General features: G+C 42.3%; 1 protein-coding gene across 1 annotated transcript in view; it reads right to left on the reverse strand.

Annotated features, from left to right (window-relative positions):
• EEA1 (early endosome antigen 1) overlaps window positions 1-21,911 on the reverse strand; it is a 497,109-nt gene that overhangs the window by 159,684 nt on the left and 315,514 nt on the right. The window contains exons 22-23 of the mRNA XM_069228969.1: window positions 19,449-19,631; window positions 1,698-1,883 (exon numbers count right to left, since the gene is read on the reverse strand). Of these exons, the coding sequence (XP_069085070.1) occupies window positions 1,698-1,883; window positions 19,449-19,631 (369 nt within the window). The remainder of the gene's footprint in view (window positions 1-1,697; window positions 1,884-19,448; window positions 19,632-21,911) is intronic.

A 21,911-nucleotide genomic window follows, 5' to 3' on the forward strand; every position in this document is an offset into this window, starting at 1 on the left:
GTGAACTTTGCGATGGATGCTGGTGCACGCCGCACACTACAGCATTGCAGCCGGCTCTATTACGAGCCGGAGACAATGCTGTAGGCAGTTTCCCGCTGGGCCCGCTGCTGACCCAGCGTGAAGCTCACAATGGGGCCGACGGGGAGGCGGATACACTGGCGGCAATCTATCTGTCGGGATTTCAGCGGATGGCCTTTTTCGTCTGCCGAAGTCATGATCGACCCCAAAATGTTTGAAAAAATATGAAGGAGCCTTTGAAATTCCATTTTCCTTTCTTGGTTGGCATAGGTTTTGCCTACAGCAATATGTAGAACTGCCACAGAAAGGGTTGCATGTGCTGGGAGCAATGATTTGACATTCAGACACTGACTGTAAATCCTAGTCTGTGCATGAGTGCATACTAGGTATTGCTGTCGGCTGCTGATCTTGATCAGCAAATCATCCAGATACAGAAAAACACCAATGGGCTCCAGCACAGATGCACAGAGACCCCCACTACACACTTGGTAAAAACCTGCGGGGTAGTTATGAACTTAAAGGGTAGAACTCTGAAGAAGTAGTGCTGTCCACTTACCTCAAACTTCAGCAATGTGTGTTGGATGAATATAGATGTGAAAGTAGGCATCCTGGAGTTTAATGGTCGCTAAATGATCTTCTGCATACAGCAGCAGGATAACGCTCTGCTGGAATTTCCTTTTGAAAAGCTTTGACAGGACATAGCGATTTAATGGCCTCAAGTCGATGATGGGTTGCAAGTTGCCATGCAACTTTGGGATGAGAAGTACAGGGAGTGCACTTCTAGATCCTGCTGATGTGGGAGCACCAGTTCAATGGCACCTTTGCTGAGTACTTGTACTTCCACTTGAAGCAGTAGGTGAAGTTCTTGATTACATGATGGCAAAATGGGATGTTTAGCGGTAGGAAACCCAAAGCAATTTCTTTTGTCTACTATAGATAGGATCCACTTGAGATTTTTTCCACATCCTGGGGAAGGAACAGCCTGATTCTCACCCCAAGAGCTGTTGTGAGACTTGGTTGTGTATGTCAATGTTTAACTGTGGAAGCGCCTTCAGAGCTGTCTCTTCCCCTTTCTCAACTAGTACTCATCGGGGATAGGTCTTCTGTGCCTGTCCTTTTTGAAACGGCTAAGGTTGCTGAAACTCAGAATGCTCTGTTGTTGCAGCTTTGTATTAGCACCAAAACGTAAACTTGGCAGGTTGCATTTGGAGTGCTTCCATGGCTTTTGCAGTGTCAGCACCTTTTTTTTCTTTTCTTTATTGTTGGTTTTTTTTTTTTTACTTTTCTAATATTGTGTCCACCTGCGGTCCAAAGAAGTGCTCACCATCAAAGAGAATGCGGATTAGATGTTGGACAGAATCCAGATATTCTCAGCCAGGAGTGCGTTTGGGGGACGATGCTGGTACTGACCTCCCAGGAAGCAGGGCCAGCTGCACATTGCACACAAAGTTACGGAAGAGACATGTTATAGCCTATATGTAGGTGTTTTACAATGGAGGAGTGTTAAACCCTCAAAATGTAAATGGCAAACTAATCTTGAGGTTCACATTCAAGTGAATTCCACAATTGTAGCTGCTAATGAAGGGGAGTCATGTAATACTCCGTTCTTATAAGTTGGTCTTACAACATTCACTAGTTTACTTACATCATAAATATGATTAGAAAAAAGAAGAAATTACCTTTTCTTTTTGGAGTGTTTTTAACGATTTCTCATGCTCTGTAAGTTGCTGATTTTTATTTGTTAAGTCTTGATCCAGACTTGAAGTTCTTGCCTTCAGATCCATAATTAACTTCTTCTGAGTACTAATTTCGTTTCTACTTGATAGCAAATCTTCATGAGCAACAGCACGTTTCTCTTCTAAAGACTGATTACAAAGAAACAAAATGTTAGCACTTGATCCTTTATATTTTTCAAAACCATCATATTAAAAACTTGTGCAAGGAATAAAAAGCAGCAATAAATAAAAACTACACGAGTAAACGCAATAATCTTACATTGGATGTGTGGTGTCATCTGGATAAGATGCAGATTATGGTGAGCAGTAGAAATATGGGCAGTTTTTGGAGATACAGATTGTGTCTTTTATTTCAAATATTTTTATTATTATTCCGCATTACAAAAAATCCAAACAAGAGGAAAGGAGTACTGAGAAGTGTTCTGAAATTAGGTATAGAATATACAATAATAAAAAAGCAATTTTTAAATAATCTCTTTGACTATCACAACTATGGCATTGATCCCTATTAATGTCATTATTAGTAAGATAATCGAAAAAGCAGCAGTGGATGAAATGTCAAACATGTATACCAATCATCAAAATCGTCATCCAGCAAACCCACGAAACAAATGGTATAAAAACAAGACTTTGTGCTTACCGGAGAAAACTATAAAAAATAGAGGGGGGGGGAGAGCGAGGAGAGAAAGAGGAACAGTACACCAACCTAAAATTAAAGAGGGTTTAATCAAAAGTCAATCTTCCATGCAGTGTTGCAGTCTTTGTATATAACGCATATGTTCAGAATAGGAAAACGTACACAAGTGTCTTTACCAAAAATCCTTGACAGTGCATATTCATGGGGGCTTACCTTAGACAGACTACTTTAACAACAGAGGTCTGTAGCAACTGTAGTTTGATGACATTCTTAAGCGGCTTTCCGCCAAAATGTAAAAATCAATTGGCAGAAGATGATTGCTTTAGAAATGGATGGCCAGTCTTAAAAGAGCAGCCAATGTTAAACTTTATGCAGCAATTTAAAAAAGTAATTAGATAACTGGATAATCTGATGAATTTGATAGTCCACAGACAATTTTAGTTTTTATTAAATACATGCAGTTATTAAAAACCTTTGCGTACAATAAGGAACTTTAAAAAACTGCAAAAATATATTTCAAAGCAGCTCATGGGCCCCTAAAAGTTATCAAAAGAATTTGTTAAAAGGAAGATTGTACACGGTAAAAAGCTTTTTAAGATAAAAGTACCAGCAAAGGTATTTGGGTAATACAAGTGGGGGCAAAGTCTATGAGGCTACTTGTACAGAGGTGAGTTTGTCAAGTCGAGCCACTGGGACTATAGTGCTGGCCAATGACATGTGGGACCGAGAATCAAAGTCCTGGCTGGACTGGCGGTGGTCTTGTTGTCAAGTTTTCTCGGAGAACTCTTGAACTCCACCATTTAGTTTTTTAGCCTTTTTCTGTATAAGCAAGTAATTTAGCAGAGCACGCAGTTAGCCTGAGATCGGTGGCTAGGAGGGCCTCAATCACTGTTCTTCTGCATGTTCTGATTCCTCTTAATAGGAAAATTGATTTGAGCTAGTATCTTCACTCTGTCAGGGGGGCAGGACGAGCACATGCTATATGTTTGATCGATTCTTGGGGGAAGTTGCATAGCTGCCATTCGGACCAGCTGTCTGAGTTCTGCCATCTCGGGCCAAGTCTCTGGTTGGTAGGTCTCAAAGCCGATGACTGATGATCTGCCATTTCACTGTTTCAGAAAGGCCAGGTAAGGTTGAAAATGCAAGGTCTTGTATCTATTTATCAACAAGTAAGCATGTGATCGATTTGTCAGCTTGTTCTTGTGTGTGATGAAGGAGAGGTGCTGCAAGGCTTTGTTAACTATGGTTGTGAAGGCAAGGGCTGTGTTTGCCTCACTCCATACTGCACCAGTTTTTGTACATCTACAATTGCCTTATCCAGATGCTCTGGGTGCAAAAAAAACACTCCTTGGGCTTCCATTTCTTTCCATAGTAGTTGATTTATTGTGTCCGGATTCATGCTCTGAAGTATGTGGAAGAATTTTACAAATGACCCCTAAAACATTACTTTTTGACTAGCACCATCAAACTCCATGTTTGGGCGAAGGAGGCCACAGAAGGTAGTTAGAAGATATTGTGATATATTCTTAAGTCCATAGAGTCAAGGAGCTGTGCATCCCTACCTTGCAGGGCTTCCGAGACATATGAAATCATCAATATCAACTTTGCCCTGATTACCTCCTTTTAGGGCTTTGAGGCAGACCTGGGCAGATGTTTTGCTAGTTTTCAGAAACTATATATGAGGGATCCTGCCCTATTATGAATATACTTTTTGTGAAGTAGGAAGGATCCTCTCCTATCATTTTGGATGCCCAGGTACATGGAGGTGTTAAGCACTCACTGTCTTTTTTTATTTTATGTCCTATTATCATTATTTTTTGTCTTCTGTAAGTTCACCACCAAGATGTTCTTTGTGGAGTAGCAGTGTACAACATTCAAGTGTCTCTATAGGCCTCTTCTGGTGCGGTTCATCAGGAGTGCATAGTCTGTGTAAAACAAACTCCCCAGGTGCTTTCTGCCTAGTTTGGAAGGTAGGTCTGAGTGATTGCCTGATCTGACAATTGTTCCTTAAAGCTCATCTCAAGAGTTTCACCTTTTCTTTAGTCTGAATAACAGGCATTCCCACCGTAAGGGACCTATGGTTGCCACTGCGCTTCTTTAGCAGATTATTGGTGCCCACAACCAGGAACTCTGTTTTGGACAGGTCAGCAGTGGGGGCCACTCCATCTGCATCATTTTGAAAACTGATGTCCAAACAGACTCATAACTGGTATTAAAAATAAACAGGGAAAGGCAGGAATCCTCTTGTACAGCACACACGATGGTACTGTATCTGCCTTCTCTTGCCCAGCAACAACATTAGCTTAACATCAGTCAGAAACACTTCTAGCCATTTCAATGTCACTGAGCCATCCCCGCTAACTTATCCATCACCCTATGGTAGTCAAACAGATGTTTGAAAACTCCAGTAGTATCAGGAGTTCTTGGTACTCAGGTTTCCACAATACTCAAGATAGCAGACTGAAAGTCAATCAAGGAGATCTCCATTCCTAGCTGGAGACGAAAGCCTGATTACCTGTCTCCAAGAATGTCATTCAGCTCCAGAGAGCCAGCAATAATTAGAGAACAGTTACAATTAACCTTACAAAGCCATTTCTTTAACAAATAATTATTACAAGACTCCAGTCACCTCCCGATCTCTTCTCGTGCTGGTGTGCAGCTGTCCAATTTCATAGCATATCAGTGTAGATTAGAATTGGCTTCCTTCACACTTCAAAATTCTATAGCTATTCTCATCGGTTTGTGTTTAAACCCTCCTTGTTCAAACTGTGTCACTATGCTCCTGTGTCAAGGCATGCCTATTTTACTACAAGCAATCACCACCAGAGGTTCTTCACCTTTTCCCTCCTGTGGATCCCACTGAATCACTACTGGAACCCAGGGATCGACGCTAAGTGATTATTGGAAGACGGGGGCTCTCCTAAGGAATTTCTGCGATTTGAACCTCACAGCAATACAAAGAAACAAGTATACACCAACAAATGCTAAAAATATTGAAAAATGTGATTTAATTCAAGAACAAAAATACAAATCTTCAATTTTGCTTCTTTATTTGTACACACTATCTATTTTCAGTTTTGTAAACCAGTCGCGAACCCCTTGAGTAGGTCTTACAGACCTCCAGGGATCCTAGGACCATAGGTTACACCATCACATGTGGAACAAAGTTGCATGTCTTGCCTAGGCAACAACAGTCATCTGAATGCCTGATGTACATATACTACTAAGACAAGGTTCTTGAAAACCAACTACACTGCCTATGGGGAGAGGGTCATCTCATCTACAGGAGCAACCAGGCTTTATTTTAGAGGGAAGCAGTGAGGAAGTAAGTAAAGTGGATACAAAACCATGCAGAGTCCCCTATTACTCACTGTGTTATATGGCAAGAGGGATGCCATCCTGGGGCATCCGCATCCCAGGTTGAGATTAGTTTTTTGGTGCAAAAGCAGCAGCTGCTTTTAACTCCCAAGAGTGTGAAACTTTGACTGGCATACCAAACTTTCCTTAGTTGTTCCATGACATGTTCAGCTGGTCCGCTCTCTACGGCCTCAGTTCAAAATGCAAAACTATGAGAAAGCTCCAAGGGACTGTACCATCCTCATTGTTCATTTCTTCCTTTGTGCAAGGCAAGTGTTGGTGAGAGCAACACCTGTAATGAAAATGTCACTTACCCAGTGTACATCTGTTCGTGGCATCAGTCGCAGTAGATTCGCATGTTCTGCAATAGCTCGCCATCTGGTGTTGGGCCGGAGTGTTACAAGTTGTTTTTCTTCGAAGAAGTCTTTCGAGTCACGGGACCGAGTGACTCCTCCTTTTGTCTCCATTGCGCATGGGCGTCGACTCTATCCTCAATTGTTTTTCCCCGCAGAGGGTGAGGTAGGAGTTGAATTGTAGTAATAGTGCCCATGCAATGGAGTGACTAAGTATGCACCTATTTAAGGTTGAGATGATACATATATAATTAATTGAAGGTAACTTACAAACTGCTACAGGCTCCCGGGGAGGCGGGTGGGCACATGCGAATCTACTGCGACTGATGCCACGAACAGATGTACACTGGGTAAGTGACATTTTCAGTTCGATGGCATCTGTCGCTGTAGATACGCATGTTCTGCATAGACTAGTAAGCAGTTATTTCCCCAAAAGCGGTGGATCAGCCTGTAGGAGTGGAAGTAGTCTGAAATAATGTTCTTAATACAGCTTGCCCTACTGTGGCTTGTTGTGCGGATAACACGTCTACACAGTAGTGCTTGGTGAATGTGTGAGGCGTAGACCATGTGGCTGCCTTACATATTTCCTGCATTGGGATGTTTCCTAGAAAGGCCATGGTAGCACCTTTCTTTCTGGTTGAGTGTGCCCTTGGTGTAATGGGCAGCTGTCGTTTAGCTTTAAGGTAGCAGATTTGGATGCATTTAACTATCCATCTGGCTATACCTTGTTTTGAAATTGGGTTTCCTGCATGAGGTTTTTGAAATGCAATAAAGAGTTGTTTAGTCTTTCTGATGTTTTTTGTTCTGTCAATGTAATACATCAATGCTCTTTTGACATCTAATGTATGTAGTGCCCTTTCAGCTACGGTATCTGGCTGTGGAAAGAACACTGGAAGTTCCACTGTTTGATTTAGATGGAACGGTGAAATAACCTTTGGCAAAAATTTAGGATTGGTCCTTAGGACGACTTTATTTTTGTGTAGTTGTATAAAAGGTTCCTGTATTGTAAACGCCTGAATCTCGCTTACTCTTCTTAGGGAAGTAATGGCGATGAGAAATGCCACCTTCCAGGTTAGGAATTGTATTTCGCAGGAGTGCATGGGTTCAAAAGGTGGACCCATAAGTCTAGTTAGGACAACATTTAGGTTCCATGAAGGAACAGGTAGTGTTCTTGGTGGTATAATTCTCCTAAGGCCCTCCATGAATGCTTTAATGACTGGTATCTTATATAGGGAAGTTGAATAGGTAGTCTGCAGGTATGCAGATATTGCTGCAAGGTGTATTTTAATGGAAGAGAAAGCTAGGTTAGATTTTTGTAAGTGAAGCAAGTAACCCACTACATGTTCTGGAGTTGTGTGTAATGGTTGTATTTGATTAATATGGCAGTAGCAAACAAACCTCTTCCATTTACTTGCATAACAGTGCCTGGTGGATGGCCTTCTGGCTTGTTTTATGACTTCCATACATTCTTGGGTAAGTTGTAAGTGCCCGAATTCTAGGATTTCAGGAGCCAGATTGCTAGATTCAGCGATGCTGGATCTGGGTGTCTGATCTTTTGGTTGTGCTGTGTCAACAGATCTGGCCTGTTGGGCAATTTGATGCAGGGTACCACTGATAGGTCTAGCAGCGTTGTGTACCAGGGTTGCCTTGCCCAAGTTGGTGCTATCAATATGAGTTTGAGTTTGCTTTGACTGAGTTTGTTTACCAGGTAAGGAAGGAGAGGGAGAGGAGGAAAAGCGTAAGCAAATATCCCTGACCAGTTCATCCATAGGGCATTGCCTTGGGATTGTTTGTGTGGGTATCTGGATGCGAAGTTTTGGCATTTTGCGTTCTCCCTTGTCGCAAACAAGTCTATCTGAGGTGTTCCCCAGAGTTTGAAATAAGTGTTCAGAATTTGGGGGTGAATTTCCCATTCGTGGACCTGTTGATGATCTCGTGAGAGATTGTCTGCGAGTTGATTTTGGATCCCTGGTATAAACTGTGCTATTAGGCGAATTTGGTTGTGAATTGCCCAATGCCAAATTTTTTGTGCTAGCAGGCTTAACTGCGTGGACTGCGTCCCCCCCTGCTTGTTTAGATAATACATTGTCGTCATGTTGTCTGTTTTGACGAGAATGTATTTGTGAACTATTATTGGTTGGAAGGCTTTTAGTGCTTGAAAAACTGCTAGAAGTTCTAGGTGATTGATATGCAGTTTTGTTTGATGTACGTTCCATTGTCCTTGTATGCTGTGTTGATCGAGGTGTGCTCCCCACCCTGTCATGGAAGCATCTGTTGTTATTACGTATTGTGGCACTGGGTCTTGGAAAGGCCGCCCTTTGTTTAAATTTATGTTGTTCCACCACAGAAGCGAGAGGTAAGTTTGGCGGTCTATTAACACCAGATCTAGAAGGTGACCCTGTGCTTGAGACCACTGTGATGCTAGGCATTGTTGTAAGGGCCTCATGTGCAGTCTTGCGTTTGGGACAATGGCTATGCATGAAGACATCATGCCTAGGAGTTGTAATACCATCTTTGCCTGTATCTTTTGTGTTGGATACATGCGTTGTATGATGGTGTTGAAATTTAGAATTCTTTGTGGACTTGGAGTGGCTACTCCCTTCGATGTGTCTATTATGGCTCCTAGGTATTGTTGTACCTTGCGCGGCAGAATGTTGGATTTTGTAAAGTTGACGGTGAACCCGAGTTTGAAGAGGGTTTGTATGATCTGATTTGTGTGATTTGAGCACTCTATGAACGAATGGGCCTTGATTAGCCAGTCGTCCAAATATGGGAACACATGTATTTGCTGCCTTCTTATGTGTGCAGCGACTATCGCTAGACATTTGGTAAAGACTCTTGGTGCGGTTGTTAATCCGAAAGGCAGTACCTTGAATTGGTAATGTATTCCTTTGAATACAAACCTTAGGTATTTCCTGTGCGATGGGTGTATTGGTATATGGAAATAAGCATCCTTGAGGTCTAAAGTTGCCATGTAGTCGTGTAGTTTTAGCAATGGCAACACTTCTTGTAGTGTGACCATGTGGAAGTGGTCTGATTTGATGAAAGTGTTCACTACTCTGAGGTCTAGGATTGGTCTCAGCGTCTTGTCCTTCTTTGGTATCAGAAAGTACAGTGAGTAAACCCCTGTGTTTATTTGTGTGTTTGGCACTAATTCGATTGCATTCTTTTGCAATAGTGCCTGCACTTCTATCTCCAGGAGATTGGAATGGTGTGTTGTTAAATTTTGTGCTTTTGGTGGTATGTTTGGAGGGAATTGTAGAAATTCTATGCAATAACCATGTTGGATAATTGCTAGAACCCAAGTGTCTGTAGTGATTTTCTCCCATGCTTTGTAATAATGACCTATTCTTCCCCCCACTGGTGTTGTGTGGAGGGGGTGAGTGACATGTGAGTCACTGTTTAGTAGTAGGGGTTTTTGGGCTTTGAAATCTTCCTCTATTTCTAGGGAATTGCCCTCCTCTATATTGTCCCCGAAAACCTCCTCTATACTGTCCCTGGTAACCGGACGGTGTGGCTTGTGAGGTGCTGGCTTGTGTGCTTTGACCCCGAAACCCCCCTCGAAAGGGCGTTTTACGGAATGTGCTGTAATTCCCTCTGCTCTGCGGGGAGTAGAGTGCGCCCATGGCTTTGGCAGTGTCCGTATCTTTTTTGAGTTTCTCAATCGCTGTGTCCACTTGTGGACCGAACAGTTCTTTTTCATTAAAAGGCATATTGAGAACTGCTTGTTGAATCTCTGGTTTAAATCCAGACGTTCGGAGCCATGCATGCCTTCTGATAGTTACAGATGTATTAATTGTCCGTGCAGCTGTATCTGCAGCGTCCATGGAGGAGCGGATCTGGTTGTTGGAGATGGCCTGTCCCTCCTCAACCACTTGTTTTGCCCTATTTTGTAAGTCTTTGGGCAGATGTTCAATGAGATGTTGCATCTCGTCCCAGTGGGCTCTGTCATAGCGCGCAAGTAGTGCCTGGGAGTTCGCGATGCGCCACTGGTTTGCAGCTTGTGCTGCGACTCTTTTACCAGCTGCATCGAACTTGCGGCTTTCTTTATCTGGGGGTGGTGCATCTCCAGATGTGTGAGAGTTGGCCCTTTTCCTAGCTGCTCCTACAACGACAGAGTCTGGTGGCAGCTGTGTAGTGATGAAAACCGGGTCCGTAGGAGGCGGCTTATACTTTTTTTCTACCCTTGGTGTGATTGCCCTACTTTTAACCGGCTCCTTAAAGATGTCTTTTGCGTGCCGGAGCATACCAGGGAGCATAGGCAGGCTTTGGTATGAGCTGTGGGTGGAGGAGAGTGTGTTGAATAAGAAATCATCCTCGACCTGTTCTGAGTGGAGGCTTACGTGGTGAAATTGTGCTGCTCTAGCCACCACTTGAGAGTACGCTGTGCTGTCTTCTGGTGGAGATGGCTTTGTAGGGTATGTCTCCGGACTGTTATCTGACACTGGGGCGTCGTATAGGTCCCATGCGTCCTGATCTTGGTCACCCTGGCTCATGGTGGTGTGAGCTGGGGAGTGTGATGGAGTTTGTGCTGGTGAAACGTTAATCACGGGCGGAGGAGAGGGTGGTGGTGTAACTCTTTTCACCACTTTTGGTTGTGGTGTTTGTTCCGTCTGGAACTCCAACCTTCTCTTTCTCCTAATGGGGGGAAGGGTGCTTATTTTTCCTGTCCCCTGCTGAATGAAGATACGCTTTTGCGTATGGTCCACATCAGTTGCTTGTAGCTCTTCCTCAAACCTATGCTTCTGCATTTGGGAGGTTAGCGAGTGCTCTTCTGTATAAGAGCCTGAAGCTGGGTCGCTTGCAGTTTGTTTCGGCATCGAAACTTTGTCTGCGTGTTTTTTCGGCTCAGAGGTGACTTTTTTCCTTTTCGGGGCCGAAACCTCTCGGCGTCGATCTGTTTCGGTGCCGCTGTCTCGGCGTCGAGCCGTGTCCACACCGGCATCTCGGTGTCGAGGCTTGTCTCCAGCACTTTCTCGGTCCCGAGAAGGATGCGTGCCGGTGTCTCGACCGGAGTCGGACGATCTCGGCACTGTTTGGGCCTTTTTCGGTGCCGACGGTCGGTCACCGAATTTATGGGTGGAGCCATGGCCGGATGGCAGTGGCGTCCCCTGGGCCTTGTAAATGTGTCTGTGTGGTTTTCGACGTTTTACTCACGATTTGTGTATCGTCGAATCCTTCGGAGTCGGAGTCTTGGATCGAGAAGGTACCTTCCTCTTCTTGTTCCTCGAACTCTCGGTGGGCTGTCGGTGCGGACGCCATCTGAAGTCTTCTGGCTCGACGGTCTCGGAGTGTTTTTCGGGACCGGAACGCACGACAGGCCTCGCAGGTGTCTTCGCTGTGCTCAGGTGACAGGCACAGGTTGCAGACCAAGTGTTGGTCTGTGTAGGGGTATTTATTGTGGCATTTGGGGCAGAAACGGAACGGGGTCCGTTCCATCGGCGTTCTTCAGCACGCGGTCGGGCCGACCAGGCCCCGACGGAGGATCGAAAAACTACCCCGAAGGGCACCGGAGCTCTTCGATCTTCGATGCGGTGTTGAATCTAAGTACGCCGATCCCGAACGCAACAATACCGACGAAAATCTTCCGAAATTAGCTAATTTTTCGTTCCGAAACTCGGAGCGACAGGAACACGTCCGAACCCGATGGCGGAAAAAAAACAATCGAGGATAGAGTCGACGCCCATGCGCAATGGAGACAAAAGGAGGAGTCACTCGGTCCCGTGACTCGAAAGACTTCTTCGAAGAAAAACAACTTGTAACACTCCGGCCCAACACCAGATGGCGAGCTATTGCAGAACATGCGTATCTACAGCGACAGATGCCATCGAACATTGAGTTTAGGCCCTTTTTGCAATCTGCAGTTAGGTTAAGGCAAAAAACAAGGTGTAAATGTCTGATCATATTGGTCACCGACTACTTCTACCTTTCTGTAAAACTTTTTCTTATGAATTAAAAAAAAAATGAGTATGTTGGGTAAACAAACATTCATAGTCACTCTGTATCCCACCTCGTCAGTGGAACTCTGTCGAACATCAGACTCTACCTACTGCCCAGAGCTAACAGAGACAAATCTGTAAAAAAATTGTTTTAAAAACGGTCTACCAAACCCACCTTTGATCCTTTAGATATAAACATTGTTCAAATTGCTTTGATATAGTATTTCAGGACCCCTGTAGTTTGCAACACCGGTCACTAAATAGGGATTTACAGACTATACAATTCAGAAAATGAAAGCTTATATCCAACCATCACCCATTAAGAAATTGGTTCACGTATCTTAAAAAAAAAAAACAACTGTGGAAAATATCTATTTGAGTGAAACCAAATGCAGGCTTGAGTGACAGTAAAAAACAAAATATTATCTCCTTTATTCTTTTAATTTTTTTTTTTTAAACGAGTATACGCCACTATTCAGTGCATTCATTTTGACAAAACCTACAAAAGGCGTTATTCATAGAATTCTTTCACAGTGCACCAGCCAGATGCTGACTTTGGTGTAGCCTGGACAGCCAACACACATTTTTATTGGTGAGCATTTCAGCATCTCTTCAGGGCTAATATCACAGTAAAGCTACATTTTAGTTGCTAAATTTTTTACATCCCAATTTATTGATTTGAACATTATGACACACCATACAGCAATCATCATATATCACATTCTCAGTCAATGTCTACCTTGACAAAACTACCATGACCATGCATAGTCATCTGCTTGTAAAGTAAGCTCCATGCCCTTAGAAGATGCCACCACAGGCTCCACACTTTTTGGTATTTTATGATTTATACATGTATTCTTCCACCCTGGCACGATAATCCATATCTCAAGTCTATCCCTCTAATGCTGGGTCCCTTTTCAGTCGCCAATGTTAGACAATGTCTTTTTTTTTTGTTGCTATGAGTAGGCCTGTTGCCATCGTGAGTCTTTGATTCCTTAACCACCTCATTTGCCTATCAGTCTCAAGAGTACCCTTAGGGACAGGTTCAACACGCCAACCCACCATCTGAGTCGAGGAGAAATGCATATGCTGCCAGAATTCCTGTACAACTGGACATTCCCAAACTGTGTGGTAAAAGATACCCAACTGCTCCATAAATCTCAGGCACTGAGGGTCCCCACCTCTTTTCATTCTGCTCAGCCTAGTAGGGAGGCAGTATAGTCAGAATAGATATTTCAGTTGAATGAGCCTTAATCTCATGCACACAGTAAGGACTCTGGAAGCCATCCTTGCTGCGATCCAATCTACCTCATTCAGAGGACCAACATCGTGTGCCCATATGTCTTGCATTTTTAGAAGTGGGGGTGGAGTGTTAGCCACTAGTGTCTGGTATAATACAGAAATCCCCTCCTCACCCAGATTCTGAAAGAGCAGCTATGACCTTTCCATGTGTATCCAGAGCGTCAAATAACTGGAAATAACGGTGGGATTGTGAATTAAGGATGCCACAAGGCTGCACCAATTGCACAAATGATCAAATGTGGTCTGCCCAAATGTTTCCTAGTTTAGAGATACCTATAAAGTCCCAGGGGAAGAAACCCTCCAGCCATACTATGTGTTTGAGCCAAATACCACAAGACAGTGGAGTATCAGTGGTCATGACTTTCTCCCATTCATTCCAACAGAGTGATTGATGCCAATATAAAAATGTCATCTTAGTGGTGTAGAGGAGAAGCAGACATTTAATCAGATTGCTATGCAAATTAAGTACTTCATATTTTTCTATGCGTCCTAATTCAGAAATGACACAGGGGTCGTCACAGTCTGCGAATAAAAAAAGCAGATGTTAATGAGTGGCCCCATATTATTATTTGATGTCTGCCAGCCATATCGCCCGTCATAAGGAGTCGGCACACATTTGTGAAACACAATTTGGCCCACACAAATGTTGTGATTGCTGAATGTAGGGACTGGAAAGACGATGGTAGCACTTCGTAAGGGACATTTTGCAGTACATATAACAGGCCGGGGAGGAGTAATTTTAAACCAGGACCTTCATCACGTCTCCATGCCTTGTTTAAGTCGGAAGAATAAAGATGTTACATTCATGTCCAAGGCCCATGGTCTACTGCACCCAATCTATATGCCAAGGTATTTAAAATGGTTTGTGGTCCTTTGTAGATTGACTAATGTTGTTATGTTCATCTGACACTGGTACAAAAGTCAATTTAATCCAATTGATATTAAGGCTGGAGGCCTCGTTGTAGACTTTCACCATCTGTGTGTGTCAGTGCACGGAGGACTTAGGGTCGCAGATATAAATTAAGATATCAGTATATACCAACATTTCGTCCTCCTACAAAGCTTACATCAGAATCACCAAGACAATGCATTCCTCAGGATCCACTCCACAACCAGTTCAATAGTCAGTGCAATGAAGAGGGATGAGAGAGGGCACCCCTCTGCGTGCCTCTCTGTATATTGAATAGTGGGAAAAGGGCCCTATCTATCCTTACTCATGCCCTAGAATCTGTTTATAAATCCTGTATATATCACCGGAGAGGGCCAATATACATTTGTTCCAGCAGACAAAGGATAAAAGGCCACTGTGCAGAATCAAAAGCTTTTTCAAAATCAGTGCTAGGTCCTACATTCCCCTATAACCTCGGATTATTATTAAGTTATATTCTCAGTGTGTACAGGATGTACTGTATCCCCAATTTGTATACAGCAGTGGTTCCCAACCTGTGGGCCGGGGACCCCTGGGGGTCCGCGAAGCCTTTTTAGGGGGTCCGTGATTGCTTAGAAAATTTAATAATATTAGGTTCCAACTATCAGTAATGGCTCAGTGGGGGTCCACGGAGTCCAATAATGAGTCAGTGGGGGTCCTCGGGCTCCAGTATTGATAAAACGGGGGTCCACAGAAGTCAAACGGTTGGGAACCACCGGTATACAGCATTAGTCAACAATAATACTTATTTTCCAGTTAGGACAGAAGAAATACAGCCCATTTATTTTGACAGTATATGAAAGGGACTCTCCTGTCAATAGACTATAAACATATCCATCATGCAATTATAGTGTTTTTCTTGTCCAATAAAGGCTTTTGATAAGGCAAAAATGTGCATTAATGATTAGGAGCTTTCTATTGGGTAAAGATTCTGGGGAGGTGCATGAGATGAGCTAAAAATATACATTATTCATGGATTTTCTCCCTGGGAAAAATTAATTTCTAAAGAATAGTAAAACCTCGCATCCACAGTATGCTGCACATACAGGATTTAAAATCCCATAATGTTCATGTATTGTGTACTTTGCATAATTTATTACAGATATATGGTATATAAGCAGATAGATGAACAGGGCATAATATTCTATTTACTACTATTGTTGAGTGAGGGGTGAAGCCATTACTCACAAGAGGCAAAGACATGATAGGGTTATGCTGCCCCTCCCCTCATATAATTATGGCAATAAATAGTTTGTTACGATGTACACATCCACATGTTTGGTTTAACCATGTTGTTTGATTGTGTGCCTTATCAGAAAGACAAAACACAAAATCAGATATTCAAGCAAACCTAGAGCGCAATCTCATTCTATAAATCCATAAACTAAGGGAGTGAAAGTCAAGAGCATTATGGATTATCTTGATGACCATGAGCCCTTGTCTTCCCCTTAGTAATTATCATGCATATAACTGTGGTATTTATATAACATGGGCCGTAACATAATAAGGCACAATTTAACCTTTGCAATGTGGTAATGCATGTCTAAACTAGTAAACTTTATTTGCCTGGATATATGTTATTTAATATTGTTATGCTATTAACTTCTGTTACAATTTGGTACAAATCTTATTAAGTACATTTTGTGAATCAGCCATGGTTTTTATAGCTGGGGCAGAAATTATGTTTCGTGTAACTAAGCATAAATAATCAATTCTTTGGTTTTTCATTTTTACTATATAAACATAACTGCACGTTAAACATATGTTAAGGTGTTATGAGCAGAAGAAACCCTAACTTTGTAGCAAAGCTTTTTTCAGTGAATTTCAGTTTTTTTTTAATGATACTCTATATTCCTATGGCTTTTCCAACCCTGATGCTTATGTCCTTTGGTTGTGCACAGTGGCTTTTGCCTTCAATACCTTGCGTTTGGCCAGGCCCTGTGTTCAAACCTTTGCCAGGAGCCAACTTCGGTTGTGCAGAAAGTTTGGACGGAAGACCTGGCTTAAGGTAAAGCCCTGCATCCAAACTCCTGCAGCGTTTTTTTTCCTGGGTTTCGTGATCCTCAAGACCGATCTGCAACTTCTAAATACTGTCCAGGGTTCGTGACTACGGCTCAAAAATCAGCTTTTAACATTTGAGGCCAGTGGGCTACATTTGGTTTCAAGATAAACCACTGGTCCCCCTGCATCGTCTTTTTATTCACTTTTACAGGATATGAGGACTGAGGCCCATTCCATACAATCAGAGGGCTTGTTTTCCCCAACCCTATTTTGGACGATGGGAGAAAATGCTCTCTCACAAGGAATGCACTTCTTTTTTACAATCCAGACTTGCAGACAGTTTGAGACCACTGAACTGCAAACTGTTTATGAAGTAACGGTTAAGATAGTCCCACCATTAGGCCTTTGAAGCATATCCCACAGCTTTTAATACCACCAATTTCTCAAATATTACTTAACCGCTAAACACCAAGTACACATCTGGATAACGCTCTAGCTTCATGTCACGTTTGGTGTAAATCTATTCAGTGGTTTTTGAGAGTACATTTCTAAAGGAATTCACATTAAAGACGCCAACTTTCGGTCCCCCTCTTCTTCTTTCACAGACAGATCTCCATGAAACAAGTAATGCCAAAAATGAATTAAATCTAGAACATTTTTTGAAAGTTTTGTGCAATGTCATCAAGCAGTGCTAAAGTTCTAAACAAACCAAAAGACAGGTGTCCTCTTGTAGAAAATCTAAAATGTAGCAACACAGTGATTACTGCAACTGAGTATTGTACAGTGCATTTGCAGGTGCCCAGAGTGTAACATGCCATTTGTTACCACTGCTACGGACAAGAAATATAGAAAATGCAACACAGAAACATTGAGAGAAATAGAGAATATTTGAGTTAAAAAAGTCCAAAACAACAAAAATTGAATAAGTAGATCTCAAGATATGAATTTTTAAAGAATAAACTGCAATGTAGTGCTTAAAATATAAATGACGCTGAAAGGTTATTAAGGTTGCTTAAGACTGGGGTAAATCCAAAGTTCAGGCTGACCACAATGGAAAGCAGGCCGGCTACAGGACCCATGCATAGCCCGCAGAAGGTGTAAGGTGACTTCAGAATGGCGGCGGACAAAGAACACTTTGTTGCCTTGGTGTTACTTCATTTGCTTGCCACCTTTGGCACAGTCAGTCATAACGTCCTGCTCCAAAGGCTGCCTGAGATCAGAAGGAACCCAGGGCGTTATCTTGGACTGGTGCAGATCCTACTCGGAGGCTCAAGCCATCCATCGCCATTCCACTCGTGACAATGGCGATAGATGGACATAATTTCCTAAAACTTAATGAAGAGAAAAAGGAGATGCTCTGCTGTTGCCCTCTACCAGCTTAATTTTTGCCACTACTCAGTAACCCCACTCCCTCTGCCTTCAATGATTTTAGGAATCTCCAGATGAATCTGAATATATGAATATATATGAATATATATGAATATATTTATATATATTTATATATATATATATATATATATATCTCCTCAAGTAAAAAAATATATATATCATTTACCTGTTTTTCTCTAATGCAGCTTCTTGCCGATTCCATCCTCTGATGTTCCAATCTTCCGTCTTACAATCATCTTGATTACTGTAATTTGCTACTCTTAGGTGCACCAGACTACATGCTTTAGCAAATGTATCACACACAGATGACAGCAGCCAAATGAACCCAGTCTCGTCGGCGTCACTCCTCTTCTTTTGATGCTTTGGATATTTTATATTATTATTGGTGCCGATAAGGGTTAAGTTTAAATCCCTTTATACAGTCTACAAAGCTATATATATCGGGTAGGATCTTGTTCTTGCAAGTGAGATTCAAGCATTATGCTTTAAAACCGCCCTCTGCGTTCCATCTTAGCTTATTTTCACGGTGCTTATGTTTAGAAAAATAACCACTGCTGTACAAGCTTTTTCTGTTGAGGGGGCACAGCTATGAAACTTGCTGCTCCTTTGAGTACAATCTATTGATAATCTATGGACCTTTCTGAAAGAACTTAAAACCTGGCTTTACTTTATTTTTATTTGGCATCCTGACAGGTTACCTTACGCTCTATTTTGGTTATCAGTGTCAGGACACCTTCCATGGTAACGACTGCGCTCTATAAACATAATAAGAACTATCAGCTAAATTAGCAAAATATTGTAATCAGCTTTTATGTAATTCATCTCAGCTGTAATCTAATGATTAGATCCAAATGAAACTAGGGGTGGGACAAGCTTGAATGTATGCAAACCAACACTCTATAAGGGAATGGGGGTTCAGACCATTTATCAGCCCATAACAATTTAGGGACATTTTCAAAGTTATTAGCATGTAGTGCCAAAAGGTCCAAGTCACAATACATTATAGACAGTCTATAAATGAGCTTCCTTTAATGCACTAAACATATTTTAAGTAAGGGTTCAGTAGCAACTACCTTTTTAACAGTTTTATATCTTCTGCTAGAATGCGGATATTATTTTATAGTTAACTGATATCAAACTTTAAGTGTAGCCCCTGAAGATTATGATCACTATTCATTAAAGCAAGTTTTCCGGTATATATCACCAACAAGTCTTCTACATTAAGGTACATTAAGATGTAATCTATCATGATCACCTTGCCAAAAAACTGTCAATAATGGGAGGGATGCTCATAGAAAACAGAGTTCATCCATTCAGTTCCTAAAGATAGACCCACCCATCCCTCAATCATAACTGTTACCCCCACAAACAGAAGAGAACTCTGACTTTCACAATAATATCAGCTTTTCACATGCATGACACATTTATGACCACAAGGACAATCATCACCGTATCCAGGTTATTTACTCCCTTGTACTGAAAAGGATGGGTGGGTTATTTACTGAAATAAATGCATTTATACCATGTCTCTGCATTTTCAGTTGCAGAATAAGAATATTTCTCATGCTGCATCCCAAAACAGTCAATTCGTTTTACAGGTCTATGTCAAAAGGCAGCTCAGTCTTTCAAAACACATCCAGGTATGGTCATTGCAAATATGCCTCTACATAAAGTCAACATATATTTGGTCTCAAGCTCTGGAAACTGAAGAACAATGTCACATTTTTCATGTCTTTGTAATGCTTTAAAACAATATTTTAAAGTTGTTTGATGTGCTACAAAACATACCTTTAAATCCTGCTGTAATGCAGATAGCTCAGATTCTTTCCCATACAGGTCAGACTGAAGTCGATTTACATTTTCCTTAGTATTTTCATTCACCTTCTGTAGGTCAGCCATATTTCTCTTTGCTGTTACAAGTTCCTCTGTTAACACTGTAACCTGCTGTACTAGTTTACTCTCGGATTCCACCTAAAATACACACGACTGGTTAATATTTTTCGATGGATATTTAAGATAGATAAAACACAAAATGATTTATCATGATTTACTTTATATTAATACTTTCTACATAGCATTTAAAAAATATGTTCAGCAAAAACAAATAATTGAATTGTACCTTCTTTGAAAATTTACTATCTAACGAACCATCTTAAAAAGGAATTCCAAAAGCTTCTGCAATGCGGGTGTGCATTCGTCCCTGTCTCCCATGAGATTTCTGGGCTACAGAAAGAGTAATATTACAAGTTTGACTTATAGGACAATATATGCTCATTTACACATCAGGCATCAAAATGGTTCCACCATCTGGCATAAACCAATTTTATAGAGGGGTGATAAGCTTGCAGCAGGCAAAAGAAGCTCAGGTGTCCCTGCTCAATGTCCAAACATGAAGATGAAGATTCTGGAAGTTGGAGTGCAGAAACTGCACCTCCGACTAGGAGAGGAGGTCTGCCCTGAGAGATTATGAGAGTGGTGGACACATGGAGAGTCATAGTACTTACCAATACGAATCATTTGGGCCTGGTCTTGGTTCAGTTTAATTAAGGGGGAATGGATGTCCTTGAACGGAATTCCTCTCTTCACCGGCTTTCATTTAGAGCAGTTTACTTAAAACTGGAGGCTTACAAGCAGTGCTTAATTTGTAAATAAAGTGGTGCCGGTGCTCAAAGCCCTTCTCTTAAACACGAGGCTACTGTAATGAAATCTGCCAGCACTGAATACTGAGGCAGCGTAATCCTGAAGCTATCTCGGGCCTCTTCAATGCATTTACGACCACCCCTGCCCCTTCAGCTCATCCTGCAACTTTCTACTTTCTCCCTTTATGACGCTTTTTAGTTTTTCCTTCCTCCGTTTTTCCCATATGTGTCTTTTGCTCGCAGCAAATGCTTGAGGGAGAAGAATAAGTGCCGGCCCTCACAAATAAGTGCCGGTGCTCAGCACCGGAAACAACAAGCACAAATTAAGCACTGCTTACAAGGTATGTGGGAAATGCATAATGAAATGGAAAATTCAACGTCAAATGAAATGCATACCTCAAGGCCTGCTGCAATGGACACTGGAGGGCACAGAACTGTGGGCACTGCGCATTCTTGTGAGTGGTGAACAGGTTCACCTTAGGAGCACCACACAAGTCGAAGATGTTCTGGGCCACTTCCGGGCACTGCAATGGACATTGGGGGACACAGACCTGTGGGCAGTACACAATCTTGTGAGTGTTAAAGAGGATCACCTGAAGAGCACCGTACAAGTCGTATATATTCTGGGACAATTCCGGGTGGAGACAACGCTCAAGGTCGATAAGATGATGCCGACTCTGGTTGTCAGCCCTAGTTTTCAGAGAGCGTGCCAGATGATGGACCAATAGCCAAAACCCTTGTACTTGCACCCAAGCCCAAAACCTCAGAGCTTCCTGGCAGAGACGATAAGAGCCCATGCCTCAATGCTTTTTCACATAACACATTGTGGTTGTTGTGTCTGTCAAGATCTGGACTGATCAGCTGCCAAGGGAGGGCAGGAAAGCTTTTAGGGCCAGGCAAATCCAATGCGGCTTGAGCAAGCTGTTGAGCTGAACATGCTCTTCTGGAGAAGAAATGGCTCTGATCTCCAGTTCCTCCAGATGCGCACTCCACCCTAAGGTGGATGCATCTGTCATTACTGTGGTCACTGCTGGTGGTGGCCAAAAAATCTTCCCCTATGACAGGTTCTCTTCTACTAATCACCAGTGCATGCATGTTTCCTTATCCAGGGGAATTCTAACAAAACCTGAAGATCACCTATGTTGAAACACTGCATACGTAGGCAGCACTGGAGTGCCTTCATCCATCAGTGTATGCCAGAACATCAGAATGCAGGCAGCTTGGAGATTCAACCGAAAACAGTTTGACTGGGATTTGAGCTCACTACCAAAACATCAGAATCATATCCTGAATGTTATAAATCCTCTGAGGAAAAGGGAACACCCTTAAGGATGTTATGTCCCCTGTCAACAGAAGGCACTGAGAGGGCTCTAGGTGCTACTTGGGCTGGCTGATGGAGAAGCCAAGTTAAACAGTAGGAATGCTGTGGCCTTCAGGTGGTCTGACACAAGCTTCAGCAAACCTGCCTTAAGCAGCCAATTAATGTACGGAAGCAGTGAGATCCCTGACCTTGGCAGATGTGCCAAAAACATTGCAGTCACCTTGGTGAAGACCCTAGTGCCAACTGGGATGACCATAACCTAGTAGTCAGTAGAACAAGCCGTACACCACA

This window comes from Pleurodeles waltl, chromosome 4_1, assembly GCF_031143425.1.
Source record: "Pleurodeles waltl isolate 20211129_DDA chromosome 4_1, aPleWal1.hap1.20221129, whole genome shotgun sequence".
NCBI classification, from domain to species: Eukaryota; Metazoa; Chordata; class Amphibia; order Caudata; family Salamandridae; genus Pleurodeles; species Pleurodeles waltl.